General features: G+C 34.2%; 1 protein-coding gene across 1 annotated transcript in view; it reads right to left on the reverse strand.

The window, feature by feature from the left end:
- Positions 1-4,092: 4,092 nt before the first annotated feature.
- The window catches only part of EMC8-9 (ER membrane protein complex subunit 8/9), a 108,847-nt gene continuing 84,956 nt past the window's right edge, over positions 4,093-27,983 (reverse strand). Inside the window, exon 5 of the mRNA XM_090398345.1 lies at positions 4,093-8,474. Within this exon, the coding sequence (XP_090254471.1) occupies positions 8,315-8,474 (160 nt within the window). The 3' untranslated portion in view covers positions 4,093-8,314. The remainder of the gene's footprint in view (positions 8,475-27,983) is intronic.

Raw genomic sequence — 27,983 nt, forward strand, 5'->3', positions numbered from 1 at the left:
AATGTGAGCAATAACAAGACAAAGATAATAAAATTAGGCAGAAGCATTGAAAATATCAGCTGCATTGTGAATGGAGAACCTATAGAACAAGTAAAACGTTTGAGCTACTTTGGCAGTTTTTAATAAAGATGGTAAATTAAATTTACCATCTTCATTAAACATGTTTTCATGAAACAGTTATTCAATTTAGTCAGGGAATCTTGCAGACTTGTAGCGGATTTATTTAGAAGTATAACATCATTCGCATATAGCAAGGAGCTGACATTAACATCTCCAATTTTGATATGAGGTTTGATACCACTTTCCTTCATAATGTGATCCATATAGATAATGAATAACAAAGGGGATGTGCTTTCTTGTCTGACACCAGATTTAATATCGAACCATCTTCCTGTACTTCCTTCAATTCTAACTGCTGACTTACATCTCAAATAAAGACTAAGTATTGCTTGATATAATGTCACTCACACATCCGACTAACGTTTTGAATAGCTTCTCTCTTGGTACCTGTCATATGCCTTTTCTAGATCGTCAAAACTTAAATACAGATCTTTGTTATATTCCCATGACTTCTCAACTATTTGTCATAAAGTGAAGATCTGATCCTGACAGTCTCTATTTGGCCTGAATCCAGCTTGTTCTTCACCAAGCTTCTCCCACAATCCTTCTCAACCATTTTTCAAGTATACTGGCATAAATCTTACCAGGAACACTCAGTAGAGAAATACCTCTAAATCTCACAATCAGTTTTATTTCCTTTTTTTATATATGGGTACTATGAGAGCTCTACTCCAATCCTGCTTCAGTTTCCTGCAGCATTTTTCCTTCAGTACTTCCTTCGATTCCTTCAGAGCTGTTGAATAAACTGCTGCTATAACAGTTTCACTTTTTTTTTGAGGTATTTGGTAAGGATTACATATCCATATTCCAAAAGACAATGGCAAGAACCTTCTTTAGCCATGGAGAACTTTTGTGACAGCACACATTCCCTCTTTTGGGCAGCATTCACACATTTGGGGACCCACTTCACTGAATTTCTGCATGTCCAGATGTTGGTCGATAATGATCCAAACTCGTTCCCTGGATATTCCCAGTCAATGCAATCATCTATCATCAAGTATCATGGCAAGCACTGCATCAATGTTTTTAGTTGCAATGATTTTAATTGGGTCTTCTGACTGAAGGCATCTGTTGTCTCCAAGTGCCCAGTTTTGAACTTGGCCACCCATTTGGCAACTGTTGAATATGCTGAGGCACAGTCCCCTAAAGTCTAACACAAAATTTTGTGAATCTCAGTTGCAGAGATTTCTTGCAGCAAGAAAAATTTGATGATGGCCTGACTTCTGTGTCTTCTAATTTCTTTAAAACCTCTGCCATGTCTTCTTATATATCCTAAAAGAAAAAGAACAAACAATTTTTGATGAAACATGGGGATTAAAGGGGTTTAAGATATGTTCTTCTTGTGGTTATATCAGTTGCATTAATATCATTTTTGTTCTAGACGTTTATCAGAACTTTTCAGTGGGATCTGTTAATAAAAGTTTGCCAACAGGAATATATACCCGAGGAATGGTGGGAAAGTACTCCTGTCGTCATGTACAAGAGTAAAGAGGATGCACAAGACTGTAAGAATTACAGAGGAACAAAGTTGATGTCCCACACAATGAAAATTCTAGAGAAGGTTCTTGATGGAAAACTGAGGAAGGAGGTGGAGATTGCAAATGAGCAATTTGGTTTCATGCCTGGTCGATCGATGACATGCTATCTTTAGGTTACGACAGATGATGGAAAAGTTTCGAGAGAAGCAACGGGAGCTACATCTGGTATTTATTGATCTGGAGAAAGCATATGATAGAGTGCCAAGGCAAGAAGTCTGGAGGTGTCTGAAGGAGAAGGAGGTACCAGAGAAATATGTCAGATTGGTGCAGGAAATGTACAGAAATGTGAGGACAATAGTTTGAACCTGCCTGAGAGAGAAGGAAAGTTTTCCAGTGACAGTTGGCTCATCAAGAGTCAGCATTAAGTCCTTTCCTGTTTAATACTGTGACGGAGGTGGTGAGAGAAGATGCACTTTGGACTATGTTGTATGCAGATGATATCATGCTGTGTGCAGAATCAAGAGAAGTGGAAGCTAAACTGGAAAGTTAGAGGAAAGTACTGGAAGAGAGAGGTATGAGACTGAGCAGAAGTAAGACAGAGTATATGTGTTGCAAAGTGGATAGCAGCCAGGAGACAGATCTGGAGCTGGAAGGAAATGTCATCGGGAAGGTCAGTGACTTTAGATACTTAGGTTCAACAATGAAAGAGGATGATGAGGCTGAGAAGGAAGTAGGATGCAGAATGGAGGAACTGGAGAGAGATGGCTGGAGTGCTCTGCGGTAAGAGGGTGCTGATCAATCTAAAAGGTAAAATCTATAGGACAGTAGTGAGACCAGCTATGACGTATGCTATGGAAACTGTGGCCCTGAAGAAAAATAACATCAACAGGATGGAGGTAGCAGAGATGAGAATGCTTAGGTGGATGTGCGGTGTGACCAGAAAGGATTGTCTGAGAAATGGCTATGTAAGGGGAATGGTGAAAGTTATGAATTTAGGAGCAAAGATACAGGAGGCAAGGTTGAGATGGTTTGGTCATGTGATGAGGAGGGAGGAAGAGTATGTGGGAAGAAAGGTCATGTAGATGGATGTGCAGGGGAGAAGGAGGAAGCACGGATGGCCAAAGAAGAGATGGTGGAGGACTTGAGGATGAAGAACTTGGATGTGGCTACAGCCCAAGACAGGAGGTTGTGGAGGAGACTCACCACAAACAGTGACCCTACTTAAGTGGGAAAAGCTGAGGAAGAAGAGAGAGAGTTGTCTAGCTGCATGGGTTAACATGCAGTGGGAAGATTATGAGAAATGTCCAAACTTCACAAGATTGGAATGCAGCCACCTGTTATTTTCAACACACTAAAAACACTCAGGATCAGTAGATGTTTGTGTATTGAGCTATTAACCATTATAACAATAGAAGCTGTATCTGACTGCCAAAGAACAGGTTGACCACACTGCATTAGGGCAGTGTGAAGTGTGCTTGTGAGGGCTGTGAAGGCATGCCTCTACTATAATCCTGTAAGAATGTAGAAAGTGATGTTGCGAGAGATGAATATTTTACAGCAAATTATGTCACATGTATTAACTGATGACCTGGGGTGAGATCTTATCATTGTTCTACTGGACACTTCCTAACACCACAACCTATGTGGTAGAGGGTGATAAAATCAAAGGCATTTCATTTCTCTGGTGGTATGCTAACAGAGACATGAGAACATTTTTACCATCGAAGAGTCATTTAACAGCCAAAATGATCAGGTACATGCTCCAGATAGTTGCACAGCACCTAGGATTCAGAGCGGTCATCACCCTGATAGTTTGGTGGGGTATCCAAGTTACATTTCTGTGAGAAAAGGGTCAAAACCTCTGCCAAAGTGTTACAAGATACTGTGCTGGAACCTGTGGTACGGCTCCTGAACAACATCTTCTTTCACAGTAGACAGTTGACTTTCTAACAGGATTCAGTCCCTGCACCTGCACACAAGGTGAGGACCACAAAACAGTAGTAGGGGTGAATGTGCCTGACCACATATCACCATCTGACTGGCCATTTGGAAGTCCCGATTTGAATCCACTGAACTTCAAACTGTGGTTGGAGCATGAGAGAGAGAGTAACATGCAAGAAACAACACCCCAGCATTACTAACCTGAAGGTGAATTTGGAGTGAGCAGTGGCAGTGTTTCTGTTGAATGTTGTGTGTGCCACCATCAACACGTAGCCTCACAGACTTTGGCTGTGCTTAAAGGCAAACATTTCGAACATGATGCAAGTTATATATGTGGTTTGTATGTGCTGAAAGCTGTAAATGATTTACTGATAGAGTAAAGATTTATGCTATTCAAGGTGTAACAGTATTTATGGCTAGAATGTATTCAAAATAGAGAGAGAGCATGATATAACTACCTATTACCTGTGGAAAATTTAATTGATGTTTACCATGTAATAAAAGTGAAAAGTATGTATTAAGATAACCACCAGGTCATCTTCCAAAATAATAATTATTCAACTTTATTAAAAATTTTATTAAACAAACAGTTATTCATACTTGACTTGTAAACCAGCAACCCATACAACAACTGTAACAAATCAAAATAAGAATAATTTAAAAAAAATTAATTTGAATGACATTTTTAAATATATACAATATTATATGCAGGTTGATATCTTTTCATTTTGCTGAGGGTAACTTTCCACTGAGCAGTTGCTTCATTTGAACAACTATGATAAAACCTGCTGTTATATTTGTTCATATAATACATTTAGGTCATGGCATTAAACAATTGTTTCAAGTAGGAGATTTTGATCAGCCATCAATGTATGAATAATTTTATTTATGATAAATTCAGTGTCAAATACTAACTGTGCAGTATGCACAGTTAATATTTGAAAATACATGTGCAGTATGCATTAATTTGATGTGATCATGCATCTAGCATGTTGGCATCATTTCCACACTTCATACTTGATGAAAAATTACTACTAAACTTTTTCTACTGATCAACTCACTTGGCAGATTTTTTTTGTTTGTTTGTCCTCCTACCGTGATACCCCCAGAAAGGACAAACAAAAAAACTGCTCCAGTGAGAAACTGTACAGATGTGTATAACAGACTTCCTTTCCTATAACTACATTCAAGAACATATTAACCTTGACAGGCAACAAGCCAACAATAGCCTTACTATTTTAGCAGTTGGGAAAAAAAAAATTGATTACAAACAATATTAATTATTCAGTATCTTGATCTATGGATTATTGTGGTCAAACCTTAGTAGAGAAAGAGAGGAGGGAGGAAGGGAGAATAGGTTAAGTAATAATACAGATAACAGTTGCAACTGTGATAACAGATAAACTGAAGAATGAAATAAGAGAATAGCGGAGAGATGAATATTTTGTGGAATGTAAAAACAACAAGAACAGAAGAAATTAATAAAAATATATTTAACACAGAGAATATATTTTGTGCACAGAATGATCAAATATGAGTGAGAAGAGCTTATCAGATTAGCAAGCTCATATATCAGTGCAGTGCAGTGCATTGGGAGAACAAGAGGTCATCCCTGGCAGCTGTATAAAAGGTACTGCAATAAGGAGAAAGACAAGATTCTTTGCCTGGAGAATGGCATTTGGCAAAGAATCTACTTAAATGGTTAAGTGTACTGATAATGAGGAAAAAAAAAAAAAAATTAACATAGGATATGACAGGAATTGGAATGTGAGTGTGTAGAACAGAAGAATCAGTTCCTTGTAATTAGTGTTGCATAGAGAATGACCAGTAAAAACAAAGATAAATGTCCATTTGTTTTGATAACATATTCCATTAAAAACAAAACTTGATAACGTGATATCTGATCATAAAATAACTTTATAGTGTGATATCCGATCATAAAATGGGAGGGACACAAGTTTGCCATCTATAGCATATTAAAACAATAACCTGACATCTCTTTTCTTATAATATAATGCTTGTAATATCATGTTCTTGTATTTCTCATTGTTTTATAGCTAAATGTCACTATATTTTATTGATAATAATTGCAGCATTATCAACATGTGTGTGTGTGTATATATTTTTTGTTTTTAACTAGTTAGCCTATTAAATACTTGTTCATTCTAGTCAGACAGTGTAATTCATGGTCTACTGTTTATCCAGTTATTTGATGGCCCTCAAAATAATCAGAACCTCAGTTTTACTAGTCCTTTAGATTAACATGTCAAATGATTTCTGAAACAGTTTTATAATTAAAATTCAGTTAACCAGCCAACAAATCTTATTTCTTGACATGACTAAATACAATAGATATTTAAGAAATCATTATTTGTTTTTTATTATACAAATTGTAAAAAAGTAAAAATCCACGGCAAAGAATAATATACTGCAAACGATATAATCAACTTCAAAAGTAAGGATTCCTCTTATATGAATTCAGTAAGAGAAAGAGAGCTGGCTAAAAAGCTCATGAAAACACTCAATACTAGCCACCACTTTAATAAATAAAATTAAAAAATTAAAAACCAAAAATCATAGCTGGCTATAATTTTGATTGACAGTACTATTCAAATAAAAAACCTGGTTCTTGATAAATCACTTGTTAATAAAAAGCCAGGGCAAGGACTTTATTCAATATCATCACAAAAAGTAACAGCTAATTTTCATCAAACCTCATTGTAAAATGATCACATTAAACGAAGCCTACTGCACATCAAATGCAGCCTATCAAACAATAAGACTAATATAATCTGGATTATTAATACTTTCATGTCATTAGGAATAACACATAACAACCCTAATACTTAAATGAAACCAAATGAACCATAATTCTAGTTCACTTATGATAATAAATTTCAAATATAGATATGTAAAAAAATAAATAAATACAAAAAAGTATACTGCAGTAATAATGCAAAAAATATGATGCAAAGAATCAAAAATGTGTTTTCAGATAATTTATGATAAATACATATATATTTAGGCCTTTTTTTTGTACATAAATACATTAATTCATCCAAAGTTGCAAGATGAAACTAGTGTGCTTTATCATATAATATAGTGAGAAGTTCTATCTAAATATGCAGGCTCATCAGTAGTGCAGGGATTCATAATGTGACAGGGGATTATTCCTACCATTTCATTTGTTCTGAAATCATTTTTGATCAAAATACTAAAAATTCTATTTACTGACAAAAAAGAGTACAAGAAGGTTAAAGCTTTGTAGTTTAGGATTTTCAATGTGTATAACTTTACAAACACCCAAAGAGCTACCGCTCCAGTTTTTTAAGTAAAGTGAATGATTTCATTTGGGTCAATGCAACAACTTCGTGTTACACAAATTTACTAAAAACAATATTTATTACATAGCAATCACATTGATGAACAGAACGTAATGCCTATTTAGATTACTATGAATGCACTTCTCACTACAATATAGTAACTCAAAACACTGAGAACAGTTGGTGAGAGTCAAGAAAACTTTTCAAACGATCAGTTAATGATGGAAGGGACTATTTGGGAGTGAAATCCATAAAGTAAGTTTGGCACTACACTGTAAAACTTTATCATCTCTTTAAACAAATTTCACAATTTTGTGAAATTAATTATATCTAGCAACGCAAAGTTGCTGCAACAGTAATTGGCATTTACTGACTCTATACTGACAAAGTGGTAATAGGTTCATTAATCACAAACAGGTAGAATTTTTAAGTGCTGTAAAATGACACATTGACATGATAGCAACTTACATATGATATCTTTTTCTGCATGTAGAAAGTCCCAGAAATGGACTATAAACAGAATGAGGGTCAGAGTTGATTTGTGCTTTCTTTTCTTCTAACAGAAACTGAGTAGTTCTAGTTGCTTATGACTTGACTTGAAGAACACAAGTTTCAAACTTGAAAGTTCCTGAAGTCTATCTCACATTAAATAAAAAAAAATTCTCTTTACTTTCTTTTCGTTTTTTTTACAAAAAAGGGAGAGGTAATTGCATATTTCAACAGTGTGAAGTTTTCAGGCCAGGAAAACTTAGGTGTAACACATATCATCACAACCAAATATACATGAGAAACAAAGAATTCATTAAGAAAGACAATTCAAATTTGAGAAACAGTTTTGAAAAGTTCAATTACATATATAAAAAAGGAAAACAAAGGAAAGGGAGAAGGACCATTTTATTTGTAAATTACCTCACAACCAGATAGGTCTATAATACAACTGGTCCTATAAACAAAGAATTACAATCTGGCATGTTATCACAGAAAGATTTCAATAAATATGCCCAAAACTTAACAGATTATTCATTTTTTGATGACTATTTGGTTATACAGATATTATAAAGGAGAGCTATTTTATTAGAAGTATATGTGAGATTGTTAAACTGTGAGGTTCTATAAATGAATGCATTCATAATATCTATATTTCTTTCTTTCTCAAATATACAAAAAAAGTTCATTTAAACTCTGGTACATTTCTATGATCTCTTTCCTAATTTCAAACTTTGATATTCAATATAAAATACATACATCTTTAAGGGAAAGATCTCACACTCCATTTTCAAAAACATGGAAGTAATGGGAACACTAAACTGGATTAAGTCCTTTGCTTTATAACTGGTTCAAGGCCACTTGAAACACACTCTAAATAAAGGCTCCTCAAGAAAAAAGAAACCTCTGGGGGGAAGTTACAGCTTGCACTGTAGTCAGTCATGAATGCATTAACTCCATGCCATGCTATAAACATCGTGAAATTTCCTCATTTATAACCTGGTTGCTCCAGTCCTGGGTGATATCATCCAAGTGATTATCAAAATCAACCAATTTCCTGAAGAGTTTGGAGTGTAGTAGAGCTGAGGTCACACTTAAGGTTTTATGGCCTTGTTCCAAATGCACACTGCAAGTTAAAGAAATGTATTAAAAATCAAAACCTATGTACTCATGTAAACAATATTATTGGTTGATGAATTAGCTTAACATGAAGGCAACACTTAATAAAGATTTTATCATTATTTCCTGATATGAACTCTGAAGGAATGTACAGGAGACTATTTTCACCTAAATTAACCTGTTATTTATTAGATCTCCAATATTATCAAATCTTGCATTTTGATCTTTTAAGGAACTACTAACTATACCAATGCACCTAGATCTTGGTGTAAAGATGGTTAAGTTTGTTTAAACATCTTTACATAATTTGTCTACAGAAAAATTTTATTTGTTAGTTCAAATTAAATTGAAATAAAATATTATATATCATTATGCTGATAAGATTTTAAGTTGTTTGTCAGAACAAATTCTATACAGATTGTAGTGTGGCATGAGAAAAACAGCTATGAACATGTGTATAAGGAGGACATGCTAAGAGAAGTGAAAAAGGAATAGATATATGTAAATGAGAATGAAGACTTGTAAATGATACCCTTAATGTGGAGAGTACAGCAACAGTGCTTGCAGTTTTGTTATCAGTAGAAGACTAGCAAAACTATAGTCTAGCTATGCCCCAAGGTTGGTCACCAATGGCAACAATACTTCATTCAACACCATCAAGGAGGAATTAAAATATACATACCTCTTACATCAGTGGAATTAAAATATCTATACATGCTGTTTTTCTGAAGATTATGTTAAACAGGCATCGACAATGATAACATGTCTTGTTTGCCATTACTGCCATGGTTGGGTTCGAGGCCATCTGGTGAAAAGACCTGCTGTTAGTAAGATCCTGAAAGATCTGTGCTTTTTGTTGATTTATTAAGTGTTTTCTTAGATGGTGTACTTTTAGTATATTATTATAGTTTTTAGTGTAATTGTTGTATTACAGCATTTCATAACATAATTGCAGAAATATCATTATTTTTTACTCCTTTTAAGAATGGCAGCAAAAACTCGTCACAACATGGCAGTGACGAGTGTCTAAAGCTCAATTTGTTATTACTGAGGAGAATGTTTGTCCTGATGAACAAAAACACTGCTGCAGTGATGATAATAATTAACTGAGAATAAGCTGACATTTGAAATATCTTGATTAAAAGAAATTATTAGAAAAAGTGGAAAAACTTAGGATAAGAAAAAGGATCAGAACAGGCAGGAAAGCACTGAACTTGGTAATCATTATATTAATAACAAAAGTATGTCAGTTAAAATCTAAGAAAAAAAAGAGGTGATATGGTAGGGTGATTCAATCTTAAAATTTGCACTTGCCAACCACTTCTAGTTTCCTGGGGACAAAAATTAAAGATATGACGAATGTAATTGAAAAACAAAAAAGAAAAGTAAAAGAGATGGTAGTTCTGGTAGGTACTAATAATTTAAGTAGCAACAAATATATTATGAAATAATATATTTGTTGCTACTTAAAAAATACACAAAAGATCTGTTGGAAGAAGTGAGAAAGAAATGTGAGAGAGTAAAAATTGTAGGTTTGCTACTCAGATATGATAGTATCGAGTTAAGAAGGAAGGTGATGATAGCAAATGATTTCACATGTAGACTGTGTAGAAGAAATGGATGCAAGCAATGTGTGGAGTGAGTTTGATGGAAGACAAGACTTGTATAAGAGGGATGGCCTGCACTTAAATAGATTTGGCATCAGGAGACTGGAAAAATTACTTCTTAGTATAAGACCTAATGCAGAGTCAGGGAGACTAAATCAGCAAAGGAGGAATGGGGAAAATGTGTGTAACAGTTTACCTATGATGTGCAAATGTCATAAAGATATGAAATATCTTCAAACATGACTATGTATGTGACAAAGAGGTGGAAATATATGCTTTAGGTTTGGACCTTTAAGTATGTCTGGGAGGAGGGGAAAAGAGAAAGTTCTACAACAAGGCCAAATGGACTGCATATCTAATTATAAGAATAGGAATTTGTCTATACACAAATGACAGGAGCATCAGAAACACAGGGGTTGAGTTCGTTGCTTTAATGAATATGATGTGGCCTAAGATTGTTGCCATTAGTGAAACCTGGCTATCAGAATCAGATATGGTAACTGGGGTCGAGTGTAATGGGTATACTATTCTTAGGAATAACAGATGAGATGGGGAGAGGAGAAGGAGTACTACTAATGAAATCAGATGACTTAAGTCCAGTTAGGGTAGAAATGCAAAAAAAAATACAATGTCCCATGTAGCGGTGAGTTTGAGTATCTGGTGGAGAGGCTAAGAAAATGAAAGACATAGTAGGGTATTGATACAGACCTGGCAGCTCAGTTGCAGGGGATGATGAAATGCCCTGCCAATTTAGCCTTATGGGTACCAAACAAGTGATCATTATGGGTAACATCAAATCAATGAGGGGAGGGGATAATTGAATAATTTTTCAAACATTGATTGGGTAGATGAGAAATCTCATCATAAGAAGAGGAATTTATTGAATTGTTGTGAGACAATTTTCTCAAGCAGCATGTGAAAGAAGGACTCGAGGTCAAGGAGTGTTGGATTTGTTCATAGCATCAGAAGGGATCTCTGTTAAGAATATCGCTATCTTACCAACAGTTGGTGACAGTGATCATGTTGTGCTTTCTTGGGAAATATCTAATTATGTTGATGTTCATATTAGAACAGGTTATATGCTGAACTACAAAGCTGGAAATCATGACCAACTTAGGAGAATACTATCTTTGGTTCCATGGTATCAGTTATTGAATAGTAAAAATCTCAGTAATGCATGGAAATCTTTGACAAAGTGCTTAAATGAGGTGGTATCCAAATGTATCCCTAGTGTTCGAAGAATAAATAGATTGGGCATGAAATGGACATGCAATCTTATTAAGCAAAAGATCCACAAGAAGATGATGTGGAAAAAATATCGTGAGAGTAAGAGCAAAAGAAGTTATGAAATATATAAAGCTCGGACTAACGAGTGTTATGTGGAAAGCTAAATCAGAGTATAAAAAGAAACTGGCCATGCAAGCTAAAGGCAATCCAAAAAAAATTTATTGTTATGCCGCAAGCAAAATAAAATAAAATGAATGTGCAAAAATAACTTTATTGAATGCAGATGGTCCTCTAGTGTTAGAAGCTAATGAGATTGTTAAGTTAACGAGTGCTCACTTTGCTAAGATGTATCAACGAGGTGTATGTAGCATAGTGCGCAGTGCTACTGCAACATTAGATGAAGAGTTTTAGAGGTTCATGAAAATGAGGTTGAAGAGCTGTTGCACAACCTGGATAAGAATTTGTCACTAGCGGCAGATGGAATATCAGCCCATTTGCTAAATGAATGTTCAGCTGAATTAGCAAGGATTTTCACATGTTTGTATAACTTAAGTCTCAGTTTAGGAAGTTATTTTTTATTTATTCATATGAAGTTTCCTCCCTTTTCTCCCTCGTCCCTACTGGGGTGGGTTGATCCCCCTCATGGGGGGTTAAGTATTTATGGCTGTAGATCCGTATGTTCATGGGGCCAGTTTGCCTGCTTGCGGGATGAAAAACCCCAGATAAACTGGGGGGGGGGGGGAACCCTGCTGTCCACGCCCAAGACCGCCTAACATGGCTATATGGCTGAGGATGATCCTTAAGCTGCTCACGTCAGCGATGGGAATCAAACCTTCCCCAGGCATATGGTTGCGAAGTGCATAGCCACTAGGCTAACCACATGGACAGTTTAGAAATGATACTACAGGAATGGAAGGAATGTATGATAGTTCCATTGTCCAAGGGTTGTGTCTAAAGCAAAAACTGATGTGTCTAACTACTGACCTATCAGTGTCTCTGGTATGGTAGTGAAGATTTTAGAGAAGTCGGTAAGAACTTGCATACAGAAATGGTTAGAGAAACAAGCTATACTCTGCAAAGAGCAGCATGGGTTTACTAAAGGAAGGTCATGTTTTAGCAATTTGCTCATATTTTATAACAATATTAAGGCAAAGTTGGATAAAGGGAATGGATACACTATAATAATGCTGAATTTTTCTAAGAAAAATTCAATAAGGCATTTGATAGGATATCACACAAATGACTGTTGCATAGTGAAGAATATGGGATTGGAATATAAACTCTTGACTTGGATCAGGGGATGGCTGACAGACAGATATCAAAAAATGTTATACAGTGGGTGTGAATCTGCCAGATTTAAGGTGATCAGTGATGTACTGAGGGTTCAGTTCTTGGGCCATTATTGTTCAATCTATACACTGACATCAAACAGGGTCTAACATCAGATGTGCAATTGCTTGTTGATGCTACAAAGATAGGCAAGGCAATCAGGGATGTTACTGATATTCAGCACATACAAAATGATTTAAACAGGCTGGAATTTTGGGCAAACGAAAATGGCTATCAGTTTAATGTTAGTAAGTGTAAAGTTATACACTTTGGCATGATGAGATTTCCAATGGCATATTGTACTAGTGGGGGCTATGCTACAAGAAACTGAGGAGGCAAGGGATCTTGGCATATTGGTGGGTAGGAATAGTTCAAAGGTCACATAGCAAAAGTTGCAAATACAACTCAGAGGATAATTGCAATGTTGAAGCAAACCTTGACATGTAAGAATAAGGAAGTCATTTTGCCTCTTTGTAAGGCTTTGAAAAGACCGCACATGGATTACTGTGCACAGATTTGGTCTCCTGGATTTCAAGGAGATAAAGAAGCTGTTGAAAGGGTGCAAAGAGAAGTTACAAAGATTATATCCAGATTATGGAATTTAGATTATGAGGACAGATTGCAAGTATGTGGATTATAGACTCTCGTTAACAGGAGAAAGAGGGATGATATGATAAAGGTCTATAAACTTTTGGTGTTATAGGATATCGTCTGATGAAATTTTTTGTTATATGGAAGGTGGAGAGAGAACATGAGGCCATCCATGGAAGTTAAATTTATTTGCAGTCAAGAAAGGGATAAGAGCTAGGTTTTTCTCTCGCAGAGCAGTGAGTGAGTGCATCTGGTGTGAATGAATTTAAGGGAAGGTATGACAGCTAGTTTTCAGTGGTTAATAGCCTCTCTTGATGAGCGCACTTGACTCCCTGGAGGTTTCAGATAATAATAATATTAATTACAAAGCTGCTCTTTGTGATACCTACCTTGCAGTGACATTATTCATACAGTTGTAAATTATTAAGCATACTCAGTATTCTTATGTAAATATTTCCCTTATGAAGATAAGAGAAACATTTACATATATCCATTCCTATTTTTCACTTCTCTTAATGTATGTTCTACATGTATCCATCAGTTGTTCTTTTCATATCATGACACAAGTAGAAGAGATACATTATGACAAGTGAAAAATAGGAATGGATATATGTAAACAAGAAAGGAAATATACATGTTTCCCTTATCTTCATAAGGGAAAAATTAAGTATCAGGAAAGAATATTAGTTTCCTGTATTTTCTTTATTAGAAACTTCCTATGGATAAATTAATTTACCTTTAGGGTAAATGTGTTGTAAAATTTTGTGCCTGAAGACTGAAATTACACCAGAGTTAAAGATCGGTACTATCAAGATAAGAAGCCTGAATGGCAAAGAAATGGAGCTAGCTGAGGAATTAGATAAGCACCAGATCGACATAATAGGGGTGACTGAAACAAAAAAGACAAAAACTGGTGAGATCTTTCTCAGCAATAAATACAAAATGTTATATTCAGGCAATGACAATCAAGGACAAGGCCATAATATTCAACACTAAATACGAGGCAAATCTTCTTGAATGGCAGGCAGTTTCAAGTAGAGTGATGTGGGCAAATATCAGAATGGGGAATTAGACAATGAGACTTATTTGTGCCTATGGTCCCACAGAAGGTTCTACTGAGGTAGAAGTGGAGGAATTTTTTGATGTTTTAGAGAAAGCAACTGACACAATGAAAAAGGAAAAGTTGGTCCTTGTTGGGGATCTAAATAGCAGAGTAGGAAATGATTGTCAGACATACAAAAATATTTTGGGAAAATTTGGAGAAAAGAGCAAAGCTAATAATAATGGCAAATACCTGTTGGATTTCGGCTCAGGACATGGACTGGTTATTACTAACACCATGTTCCAACATAAAAATGTGCGCAAATTCACATGGAGAGAAGAGGCAAGGAATAAGAAAAGTCTCATTGACTATGTTATTGTTGATAGTGATGTTTTCTCCATGGTGCAGGACACCAGAGTGTACAGAGGATTTGAAATTGGAAGTGATCACTATTTAGTCTTGAGCAGGATAAAATTGAATTTCATATTGAAAAGAATAACATGTAAGAAAGTTTTAAAGCAAACAAAAGTTGAGCAGCTCTCAGATGTGAAGTATAAACTAAAATACACAAAGATTATTTGAAGAAAAAATGAAGAGTTTGAGAACAGGAACCAAACCTTGGATATTCAGTGACACGCCTTGAAGAAAACCCTGATTGATTGATTCAGCCAGAGAGGCATATGGTGAGGTTGTCTGCAAGGATAGAAAAATCAGAACTCCATGGTGGACACAAGAAGTTAAAGAGGCAGTGAAAGAAAAGAAGAAAGTGTAAAAATAATCATATTAAAAATTCTGAATATTTTTACGTATTAATTTTGCTTGTTAGTTTTTGTTTTCATACACGCAGTGTCTGCACTTGTGATGTGCTCGTTATGAAAATATTGTGTTAGAAGTAATATGTAAAGAAGTAAAAATATTGAAGTACTTACTTAATTGATTATTTGTATTATTTATAAGAAAGTTTGTTGTATTTTTAAATGTTGAATTTTGTGTTTGTGAAAGACTTTCTTCAGCGCTGGTGGATACAGCGAGTCAGCCATATTATTACAATGCGTAGTTTCTGACGTTGTTGAAGTGCGCATGCTCCCGGAGTGAACTTGATGTTTGATTGACAGCTGACAAGAAAAGCGTTGCGTATCCAAGTTACAGTGGTAAACAAGAGAGCGTTCGGAAAGTTTTTAGAACACTGGCCGAGGAATATTCAAGCTGGAAGGAACTTGATTTTTTTGTGTGCGGCAGTTAAAAGGAAATTTCATATTGTATTCCGAAAAAGGAATAGTGGAAATAATGTTTCAAGAAGGAATAAATAAAGAAAAGGGAAATCTTGAAACTAAGTTTTTATAAACTGGCCAAGATATATTCAAGTAGGAAGGAACTTGATTTTTTTGTGTGCGGCAGTTAAAAGGAAATTTCATATTGTATTCCGAAAAAGGAATAGTGGAAATAATGTTTCAAGAAGGAATAAATAAAGAAAAGGGAAATCTTGAAACTAAGTTTTTATAAACTGGCCAAGATATATTCAAGTAGGAAGGAACTTGATTTTTTTGTGTGCGGCAGTCAAAAGGAAATTTCATATTGTATTCCGAAAAAGGAATAGTGGAAATAATATGTTTCAAGAAGGAATAAGTAAAGAATAAAAAGGAAATCTTGAAACTAAGTTTTTATAAACTGGCCAAGATATATTCAAGTAGGAAGGAACTTGATTTTGTTTTGTGTGAGGCAGTAAAAAGAATTTTAAAGGGATCCAAAAAAATGAAGTACAGAACCTTGTAACTTCTGGAAAGAGCCTTAACAGAAAGAGAAAAAGACTATGAACATTTTTTTTTGTGATTTTGAAAGAAAAGGTGTTTAGTCTTAAGAGTAAGTTTATATTTTTTTAAATAAGGCCTTGGATCCATATAATCTGTAATTATAGTTATGTATTTTTACTAGAAGTGTATATATGTTGTTTTAAGTTTTATTAAATGTGCTTATTTTGTACTTGGTATTGAGTCAATGATTAGTTGGATTCTGAAAGAGTGAGTTAAAGTCATTGCACCAATTGGAGTGAACTCTTTGTGCAAATATAATAACATATAGGGACACTCGGAGTCAAAAATAAAAATAATTGTTAGTAAATGAAATATTATTTATAATACACATATATAAATATTAACAATGGCACAGTCAGCCTATAGGATAATTCATTATAAATAACAATGGCGCAGCCTATATAGGATAATTCATTAAATATTAACAATGGCGCAGTCGACGACAGGATAATTGGTTATGACTAAACTATTTTAGAATCCAAAAGGCAAATCTTGACTCAAATCAAAAAAAAAAATGGCTACAGAAAATAGTAATATTAGTAGTAAAGTTCCTTCAGTTAATGATGAAGAATTTTTTAGGTTAATAAATCCAACCTTAGTAATACCTTCTTTCTCAGGTGATAGTAGTGAAAGCATAGAAACATTTTTTAGGTATGCAGAAAAAATTAAAGATTTAGGAAATTGGTCAGATTTTCACTTGTTAATTATACTTCGTAATAAATTGTTGGGAAAAGCCAAAACATTTTTAAATACATCTCCTTTACTAAGAGATACTGACAATTATGCAACCTTTAAAAGTTTGCTAATATCAGAATTTTCAAATGTAAGAGAATTAGGGCCTAACATTTGGAAGATTCAACAGTGTATCCAAGGTAATAAGGAATCTGTTTCTGAATATTATCATAGATTATGGACCATTGCTCATGGATTTAATATTTCATCTGAAGAGAAATCCTCTTTAGAATGGTTGCTCTTTAATCAATTTAGGCTTGGCCTCAAGGATAATTTAAAAGAAACAGCGTATAAGAAAAAAGTTAGAAACCTTGAACAATGTTTTGAGCTTGTTAAAGAAAAGGAAGAAAGATTAAGAGATATTTTTCATTCCTCAAGCAATAAGCAAGTAAATTCTTTTCAGCATAATCAAACTCATTCTTCTAGCATTGTGGGTACTGATAAAATGAGAGAAGAAAAGCTTCAAAGGGGTAAAGCTGAAAATAAAAAGAAAAAGTCTAAGGAAACTTCTGTGAATTTTACTAAAGATATTCCAGAATCTGATTCCAGGGTAAAATTACATGATTTGGAAAAATATGAGGAACTGAAAACATTTCTGAGTGAAGAAATAGAAAGACAACAGAGACCCATAGTACAAGGACAGGAACTTCTATTTAAGATGATGTCGGATTTATCAATATCCAAAAATCTTACAGATAATCTTTTTCTTGTAAATCTGATGGCATTAACAGGAATAAAGCATCTCATAGAAGATACATTCCAAAATGTTTTAGATGCAATAAACAGGGTCATTTTGCTAAAGATTGTTATGTTAGAGATAGATCTTGTTTTCAAAATAAGAAATCGGAGAATAAAAGTAAATCTGGAATTGGTTATTATTCCAATATTATACTGGCAAGGACAGAAATGTCAAACTATTCACTAAACATGGGTAAAGCCAAAGACAGCTATAACCATAAAAGAAAGTTTGATGTAGCATTAGCTCCTTATGCTAATGAAAGTAATCCTTTAACAGTATTACAAGGATTTATTGAAGATGTACCTTGTGATATCTTACTTGACACAGGTGCACACATTTCACTCATTTCTTATAGCTTATTTAACAAAATTAAATCTCTAATTCCAAATGATATTTCAGTTTTAAGCAATCCAATTAAGTTAAAAGGAATATTTGAATCTGAAATTTCAGCTTATAAGCAAATTAATGTCTTTATTTCAATTCCTTGTTTTCCATTGAAAGTTTCTCATTCATTAATTGTTCTTCCAGAATCTTCAAATCCAAATGTGCAAATAATATTTGGAATTGATTTTCTGAAACGTCATGGGTTTGTGTGTAATTTTGTTGATAATACAGTATCATTGTGTGGAGTAGAATGCTGTTTGGATAGGAAATCAGGTGACAGTGGAAAATTAGAGCAGTCTCCTGAAGTTTTTCTAGATACTAGTGATAGTGATCAAGTATTTAATATTGAAACTCTAAAGAATAAGGATCCTAGTATACAAATTTGGGAAAAGGATAAGATTATCCAAGCTCAGAAGGATGATCCCATACTAAAAACTATTTATGAGGCAGTATTGAAAGAGGAAACTCAACTAGATACGTTTTTGAATCTGGAAAACTTGTATTTAGATAAAGATGGGTTACTCTTATCTAGACAAATGGAAGATGGAAAGTTGAAGGTGAAAATATTGGCACCAACTGAAATGATTCCTTGGATTATGTATACTTTCCATGATTCTGACTTAGCAGGACACCAAGGGTTTTCTAGAACTTTGGAAAGAATAAAGGATCGTTACATCTGGAAAGGTATGAAGAGTGATATACTCACGTATGTCAAGTCATGCCATAAGTGCCAAATAAGATCCCCTTTTAGAGGAAAAGCTCCTTTACAACCATTTCCAATTCCAACTAGACCATTTCAAGCTGTTGCTATTGATGTAGTAGGTCCTCTACCAATTACTAAAAAAGGAAATAGGTATATTCTAGTAGTCATAGACATGCTAACTAGATTTCCTGAAGCAGTATCAATGAAAGACCAATCTGCAAAAACTATTGCAAGAAAGTTTTTGAATATGATAGTTTGGAGATATGGAACTCCTCAGACCTTACTTTCAGATCAAGGAGCAAATTTCACATCTGAACTATTATTACAGTTATGTAAATTGCTTAATGTTAAGAAGATTTTTACAACACCTTATCATCCGCAATGTAATGGTATGTGTGAAAGACTAAATAGAAACATAAAGCAAATACTTTCAAAGTTGGCAAACACCAAAATGAATGATTGGGATACACATATCTCTCAAACATTATTTGCATGTAGGTCTGCTTTTCATTCTGCTATCAAGGAAAAACCATCTTTTGCATTATATGGTTTTGACCCAGTTTTTCCTAATGAACTTGTTTCAGTTATTCCAAATACAGGATACAGTGATATAAATGAATATTTAGAATTAGTAATAGATAAGTTTTCCACTACTCATAGACTAGTAGGTGAGATAAGTAAATTAAGTGCTCAGAAAACTAGACAATATATAAATCGTTTTAGAAAATATAAATCTTTTGTACCAGGTGATTTGGTATTGTTAGATGATAAATCTAGTATTAAAAGAGTTGGGAAATTAGGAAAGAAAGCCTTAGGTCCATTTAGAATTTTAGACAATTTTTCTCCTGTGAATTTTAGAATTCAAGATGTCAATAATCCTAGTAAAATTTTAAATGTACATTCTGATAGATTAAAAAGGTACTTTTTGGGAAATAAAAATTAGGTGATAATATGAATTAGTTACTTAGTTAATATAATTAGTTACTTTAGGTGATAATATGAATAAAATATTGAAGGATGAATGTAGTTTTCCTAATACTAATTGTGAATCTTATTCAAAGTTAAATGATAGAAAAGGGAATAGATCTAATATTCATAATTCAAATATGCATCGAAAGAAAAAATTAAATTTTGGTAAAATGAACCAAAATACAAGAAATTTTAGAAATCCTAAGACACATGTTTCAGATGATGTACAATGTAGGAATAATGATAATCAAATTGATTCTAATATTGATGAAAGTATAGCGGAATTTCATAGGTTGATAAATATAGGATTAAATAAGAAAAGGGAAGTTAAAGATACCTCAAATTTAGTTAGTAAGGATAAGGAATCCCAGAAACTTATAGAATCACAAAAACCTGTAGAAACTGATTCTGATAGTGATGATTCTATAGATTTAGGACATCATTCAAGTAGTTTAAATGAAGTGTTTGAAAGGTATAAAAATGAAATTTTTAAGTATACTAATTTGGAAGAAGAAAGTTCAGAATTATCTCTAGTATCAGATGATTCTGAAACTAGTGATTCAGAAGATATACATAATGATTAGATAATTAGATTAGAACTTAAAATATAAAGATTTAGAAATAAATATTAAAAGTTTGTTTAGATGTAGGTTAAATATTTAAAAAAAAAAAATTTCTTTTAAAAAAAAATTTTTTTTCACAGAAAAATGAAACTGATGTAAAAATAATCATATTAAAAATTCTGAATATTTTTACGTATTAATTTTGCTTGTTAGTTTTTGTTTTCATACACGCAGTGTCTGCACTTGTGATGTGCTCGTTATGAAAATATTGTGTTAGAAGTAATATGTAAAGAAGTAAAAATATTGAAGTACTTACTTAATTGATTATTTGTATTATTTATAAGAAAGTTTGTTGTATTTTTAAATGTTGAATTTTGTGTTTGTGAAAGACTTTCTTCAGCGCTGGTGGATACAGCGAGTCAGCCATATTATTACAATGCGTAGTTTCTGACGTTGTTGAAGTGCGCATGCTCCCGGAGTGAACTTGATGTTTGATTGACAGCTGACAAGAAAAGCGTTGCGTATCCAAGTTACAGTGGTAAACAAGAGAGCGTTCGGAAAGTTTTTAGAACACTGGCCGAGGAATATTCAAGCTGGAAGGAACTTGATTTTTTTGTGTGCGGCAGTTAAAAGGAAATTTCATATTGTATTCTGAAAAAGGAATAGTGGAAATAATGTTTCAAGAAGGAATAAATAAAGAAAAGGGAAATCTTGAAACTAAGTTTTTATAAACTGGCCAAGATATATTCAAGTAGGAAGGAACTTGATTTTTTTGTGTGCGGCAGTCAAAAGGAAATTTCATATTGTATTCCGAAAAAGGAATAGTGGAAATAATATGTTTCAAGAAGGAATAAGTAAAGAATAAAAAGGAAATCTTGAAACTAAGTTTTTATAAACTGGCCAAGATATATTCAAGTAGGAAGGAACTTGATTTTGTTTTGTGTGAGGCAGTAAAAAGAATTTTAAAGGGATCCAAAAAAATGAAGTACAGAACTTTGTAACTTCTGGAAAGAGCCTTAACAGAAAGAGAAAAAGACTATGAACATTTTTTTTTGTGATTTTGAAAGAAAAGGTGTTTAGTCTTAAGAGTAAGTTTATATTTTTTTAAATAAGGCCTTGGATCCATATAATCTGTAATTATAGTTATGTATTTTTACTAGAAGTGTATATATGTTGTTTTAAGTTTTATTAAATGTGTTTATTTTGTACTTGGTATTGAGTCAATGATTAGTTGGATTCTGAAAGAGTGAGTTAAAGTCATTGCACCAATTGGAGTGAACTCTTTGTGCAAATATAATAACATATAGGGACACTCGGAGTCAAAAATAAAAATAATTGTTAGTAAATGAAATATTATTTATAATACACATATATAAATATTAACAATGGCGCAGTCAGCCTATAGGATAATTCATTATAAATAACAATGGCGCAGCCTATATAGGATAATTCATTAAATATTCAGTGACACGCCTTGAAGAAAACCCTGATTGATTGATTCAGCCAGAGAGGCATATGGTGAGGTTGTATGCAAGGATAGAAAAATCATAACTCCATGGTGGACACAAGAAGTTAAAGAGGCAGTGAAAGAAAAGAAGAAAGCATATCAAAAGTTCCTGGCAAATAAGTCAGCTTGTGCTCGTAGAGAATACAGAGACAAATGCAAGAATGCTAAACACTGTGTAAAACTAGTTAAACAAACGTCATGGGAGGACTTTGGAAAGAATATAGAAAATAAATATCAAGAAGGTGGCAAAATATTCTGCAGGTTGTTGAAGAAGCATAGGAATGGAAGAAAGAGTGCTGTAAAAGGGAGTTAGAGATGATAAAGGTGACATGAAAACAGGAGAAAAAGATATCCTTGAAGTATTAAATAATTACTTCAATTTATTCAATTACTTCAATTGAATAAAGAATATAGAGACAAATGCAAGAATGCTAAACACTGTGTAAAACTAGCTAAACAAAAGTCATGGGAGGACTTTGGCAAGAACATAGAAAATAAATATCAAGAAGGTGGCAAAATATTCTGGAGGTTGTTGAAGAAGCTTAAGAATGGAGGAAAGAGTGCTATAAAAGGAATTAGAGATGATAAAGGTGACATGAAAACGGGAGAAAAAGATATCCTTGAAGTATGGAGTAATTACTTTGAAAAACTGCTAAATGAAACAAGCAGTGATGATAGCACAGTGGTAAAAAACACTGACCAGGCATGCAGTCAGGAATACATATCCATACTTGAAGTAGAAAAAGCTATCAAAGGCTTGAAATGTGGAAAGGCAGCAGGAGTAGATGATATTCGACCAGAAATGCTGAAGTATAGTGATATAAGAGTCTTACAGTGGCTGCACTGCATAGTTCAGAAAGCCTGGGCAGAGGGACGAATTCCCGATGATTGGAGTAGAGCTCTCATAGTACCCATATATAAAAAGGGAAATAAAACTACATGTGAGAATTACAGAGGTATTTCCCTACTGAGTGTTCCTGGCAAGATCTATGCAAGTATACTTGAGAAACGGTTGAGAAAAATTGTGGAAGAAAAGCTTGGTGAAGAACAAGCTGGATTCAGGCCAAATAGAGGCAGTCAGGATCAGATCTTCACTTTACGACAAATAGTCGAGAAAGCATGGGAATATAACAAAGATCTGTATTTAAGTTTTGTCGATCTGGAAAAGGCATATGACAAGGTGCCAAGAGAGAAGCTATTCAATACGCTGCAGTTATATGGTGTCAATGGGGCATTATATCAAGCAATACTTAGTCTTTATTTGAGTTGTGAGTCAGCAGTTAGAATTGAAGGAAGTACAGGAAGATGGTTTAATGTTAAATCTGGTGTGAGACAAGGATGTACATTATCCCCTCTGTTATTCATTATCTATAAATATGATATCAAAATTGGAGATGTTAATGTCAGCTCTTTGCTTTATGCAGATGATATTATACTTCTAAATAAATCTGCGACAAGTCTGCAAGATTCTCTGACTAAATTGAATAGTTGTTGTAATAGATATGGTATGAAGGTCAGCAATAAAAAGACAAAGACAATGAAAATAGGCAGAATCATTGAAAATGTCAACTGTGTTGTGAATGGAGAACCTGTGGAACAAGTAAAACATTTCAGCTATTTAGGCACGATTTTTACTGAAGATGGTAAATTAAATATATAGAAATAGACAACAGAATCAGCAAAGCTGGTATGGTGGGAAGTCAATTGAATAAATTCATATGGAATAAGAGAGAAATTAGTCAGAACACTAAATTAGCTGTATACAAGACAGTGTTCAAACCAGTTTTAACTTATGGATCTGAGAGCTGGGTCAGAAGTAAAACACTTGACCAAGACTAGAGACAGCGGATATGAGAGTCCTGAGAAAGATTATAGGCGTGAACAGATGGCATCAATGGCAGTATCATATTAAAAACGAGGATATTAGGAAAGAACTTGACATTGTCAGCATCCAGGAATGCATTAGCAGAGCTAATCTCAGGTGGTATGGTCACTTAAACAGAATGGGCAAGGAAAGATTAGCAAAACAAGTGTTCTCTGCCAGGTTGGCAGGAAAACGACCGAGAGGAAGACCAAGATATAGGTGGATTGATACGGTACAAAGTGCTTTAGACGATAGAAATATAAGATCTGATAATATTGGAGTGTTGACAAGTAACAGACTGATTTGGAGGAAAATTGTAGATAGGAAATTAATAATGATGTAATTTTTTTCATGTAGTACTATCATATCCTGTACACCCCTTGAGGGTACATGCAGGAATATGATGATGATGATGATGATGATGATGATGAATAAATTCATATGGAATAAGAGAGAAATTAGTCGGAACACTAAATTAGCTGTAAACAAGACAGTGTTCAAACCAATTTTAACTTATGCATCTGATAGCTGGGTCAGAAGTAAAACACTTGACCAAAGACTAGAGACCGCAGATATGAGAGTCCTGAGAAAGATTAGAGGCGTGAACAGATGGCATCAATGGCAATATCATATTAAAAACGAGGATATTAGGAAAGAACTAGACATTGTCAGCATTCAGGAATGCGTTAGCAGAGCTAATCTCAGGTGGTATGGTCACTTAAACAGAATGGGCAAGGAAAGATTAGCAAAACAAGTGTTCTCTGCCAGGTTGGCAGGAAAACGACCGAGAGGAAGACCAAGATATAGGTGGATTGATACGGTACAAAGTGCTTTAGACGATAGAAATATAAGATCTGATAATATTGGAGTGTTGACAAGTAACAGACTGATTTGGAGGAAAATTGTAGATAGGAAATTAATAATGATGTAATTTTTTTCATGTAGTACTATCATATCCTGTATACCCCTTGAGGGTACATGCAGGAATATGATGATGATGATGATGATGATGATGATGAATAAATTCATATGGAATAAGAGAGAAATTAGTCGGAACACTAAATTAGCTGTAAACAAGACAGTGTTCAAACCAATTTTAACTTATGCATCTGATAGCTGGGTCAGAAGTAAAACACTTGACCAAAGACTAGAGACCGCAGATATGAGAGTCCTGAGAAAGATTAGAGGCGTGAACAGATGGCATCAATGGCAATATCATATTAAAAACGAGGATATTAGGAAAGAACTTGACATTGTCAGCATCCAGGAATGCATTAGCAGAGCTAATCTCAGGTGGTATGGTCACTTAAACAGAATGGGAAAGGAAAGATTAGCAAAACAAGTGTTCTCTGCCAGGTTGGCTGGAAAACTACCCAGAGGAAGACCAAGATATAGGTGGATTGATACAGCACAAAGTGCCTTAGACAGTAGAAATGATCTGATAATGTTGGAGTCTTGACAAGTAACAGACTGATTTGGAGGAAAATTGTAGATAGGAAGTTGGTAATGATGTAAATTTTTCATGTAGTACTATCCTTGTACACCCCTTGCAGGTGTACAAGGATAATACATGTCAGGAATTTGATGATGAGACTGTCAAGTTTTTCCATATTACTGATCCTTTTGTGCGCATATCTGATTTACTGATTGAATATGTTGAATTCATGTCTGCAGATATTTTAATGCTAATGTTAAAAATAGGCTTAACCCATAATTTTAAGATTTCAATGTGTGAGTGAGTAAAAGGGCATTATTTTATAAAGTCTTAATACTTCAATATTGAATTCACACACACACACACATGCACGCACGCACAGATAAAATATTGCAAAGACATATTTTAGTCTGATTCATTCAAATGCATGAAAACTTAATCTTAATTTCCACATATGTAGCATAGTGAAACACCAAATGCACAGGCTTGGGGATGGATAAGAACCTGTTCAGATAAAAAAAAAAGGAAAGAGTTAACACATTCGATGACACAGTCCATGACAGTATATATAAACTAATTTCAGAACCAAAGAGTCTTCCTTTGGTTATTTTTCTTCCTTACCATTCTAGCATCAAACACACATTCTGATAACATTCTCTTTCCCCATCATTCTGTTTAATGTAGTTTTTACTGTCAAGTGTTAGAATTTATTGAATTGAACAAGACATATCCTCATTCTCTCCCCCTTCACAGAGCCATTCTCAAGGTTAGAACAATCTTGAAATTACCATATTTGCTGGCGTATAAGATGCATCCCCCTTTTTTTTTGTAAAAGGGGGTGCGTCTTAGTCACATTTTTTAGGAAAAAAACTTTATCACTGAATATTATAATGAATTCACAGTATTCCAAATATAAAGTAATAAGTAGGTCTACTTTCAACAAATAACAACAAAGAGTGCCCAACTTTTAATCTTCTTCATCAAAACCCAAAAATTTATCGTAGGTTATATTTACTGTGAGTTGCTTTTTTTTAGATCTCTCTGTAGCCCTGTTTCCATTTTCTTGTATGCAATATTGTAGCAATGGCAATGTTTTTCAGCCATAATTTGCCAAGAAATTTAGAGAAAATTTAACAGCAGAAATTTATCACCGTTCACAACAACCGCGACAACAATTGGAAAGTTTGGAGCACAGCTGTTATTGTCGATGACAGTGCATGCGCATCCACTGAACTCTACGCAATTGGAATACTCTCACTCACACACACACACACACACACACACACTACAAGGAAGTAAGAAAGAAATCATGTAACTCGGAACAGAGAAATTTCCAGTATTGAAAGTAATAAAAAACTGAGTATTGGCATATAAGACGCACCCTGTTATTCAGACCTATTTTTAAAGAAAAAAAGTGCATTTTATATGCCAGCAAATATGGTAATCTCAAAGGTGTACAGAAATGAAGTTGAAGACAGCATTCTAAGACTCTCACATTGTCCTCTAGGAGCAGACAAAGATGTCTGGTTTACTTTTTTCTTTTTATTGGCTTGATAATGACTTTTCTTATAGCCAAATTTATTTAGATGAAGAGTATTTAATAGATTAGTCTCATTTCTGAAGTAGAATATTTTTAAGATTGGGGTTTTTCTCCATCTTACTTCATGAAGATGGTCTTGAGTACATGATCTGCTAGCTTTTTTTTTTTTTATCCCTAATCAATATGGGTTAATTTGCAATTATGTAGTTTGGGTTCTCTACTTTTAGATGGATAATCTTGCAGATGTACAGATATGACAGGCTACTATGAATGCAGCTTTATATATGGTTTGTACTTGCTACTTTGCATTTTATTTATTATTATTTTTTTTTCCCAGAAGTTTCTCTAATATAAACCTGCTACAGATTCAGAAGTGGACAGCTTGGCTAATCAGTGATCCCTCTCTGACAGACTCACTTCAAGAGTTCCCATAGTTGTCTAAGTCTATTATTATTTTTCAACAGGTATTTTCATGGGTGCTGTTCTCAGCTGCCATCCATTATCCACCCATTTCTACAACACATGTAATGTGAGCAGTAGTTGTCCAATATCCATTCACATCCTGCATTTGACTGCTCACTGGCCTGCTTCTTCTCCTCCCCCTCTTTCATTCTGTCCACCTCTGCTTTGATGTAGTCTTAATCACAAAGTGTTTCCCCACGGACTATAACTTCCAGTTATTTTTAAAATAACTGACCTCTCTCTCTCTACTTATATATAGTGCTAATAGTTAAAGGTGCTACACCATCTTGTGTGTGTTGAACAAGAATCTTAAACATACACACACAGACAAATAATCTACTGCTTATCCAACCTTCAAGATTCACTCTTGCATGACACTCAAATTCTGGTACAGTACCACGTAATTATACTTCAATTATCAGAATGGCAAACTCTCTTCCTGAGGTGATCAAGTAAACAGCAGATTACTGTGTGTGTTCAAGATTCACATTTCTAACAAAGTAATTAAAAATTTTAAAAAGAATTTACTCACAATTAAATGATTCATGACAAATGTTTAGGCTTATAATAAATTATATTAGAGATTCATAATTCTGAGAATTACACAACAAAATGGAAAAGTGAAAGGAATTAAATTAACTCAAACAGTTAAAAAAATAGTATGTATTGGCAATATATGAATAATGTATAAGATCTGGGGTGCTTAAGGGTCAAAGCTGTATAACTGAGAGGAGACCTCCACATAGCCTTTAAAGGAATGCAGAGAACCAACCAGGGCTTCTGACCTAATGTCCAATCCTCACCTTCTCGTGGTGCACCCTGTTGGGTATCTACTTGGATACTGAACGAACGAGCATAGGCTGGCAATTTGGGATTTAGCCGACCAAATTGTATTCTTATTGATTAAACCAAAATAAAAAATGATGGTACAACATGACAAAATTTCATGTCGGCTGGGGCATCGCCCGGTTAAACAAGGCCCCCGTTGTTTTCACCAGGGTGAAGAGCGAA

This window comes from Typopeltis vanoorti, chromosome 9, assembly GCF_054136105.1.
Source record: "Typopeltis vanoorti isolate ZY-2024b chromosome 9, IOZ_Tvanoo_1.0, whole genome shotgun sequence".
Classification (NCBI taxonomy): domain Eukaryota; kingdom Metazoa; phylum Arthropoda; class Arachnida; order Uropygi; family Thelyphonidae; genus Typopeltis; species Typopeltis vanoorti.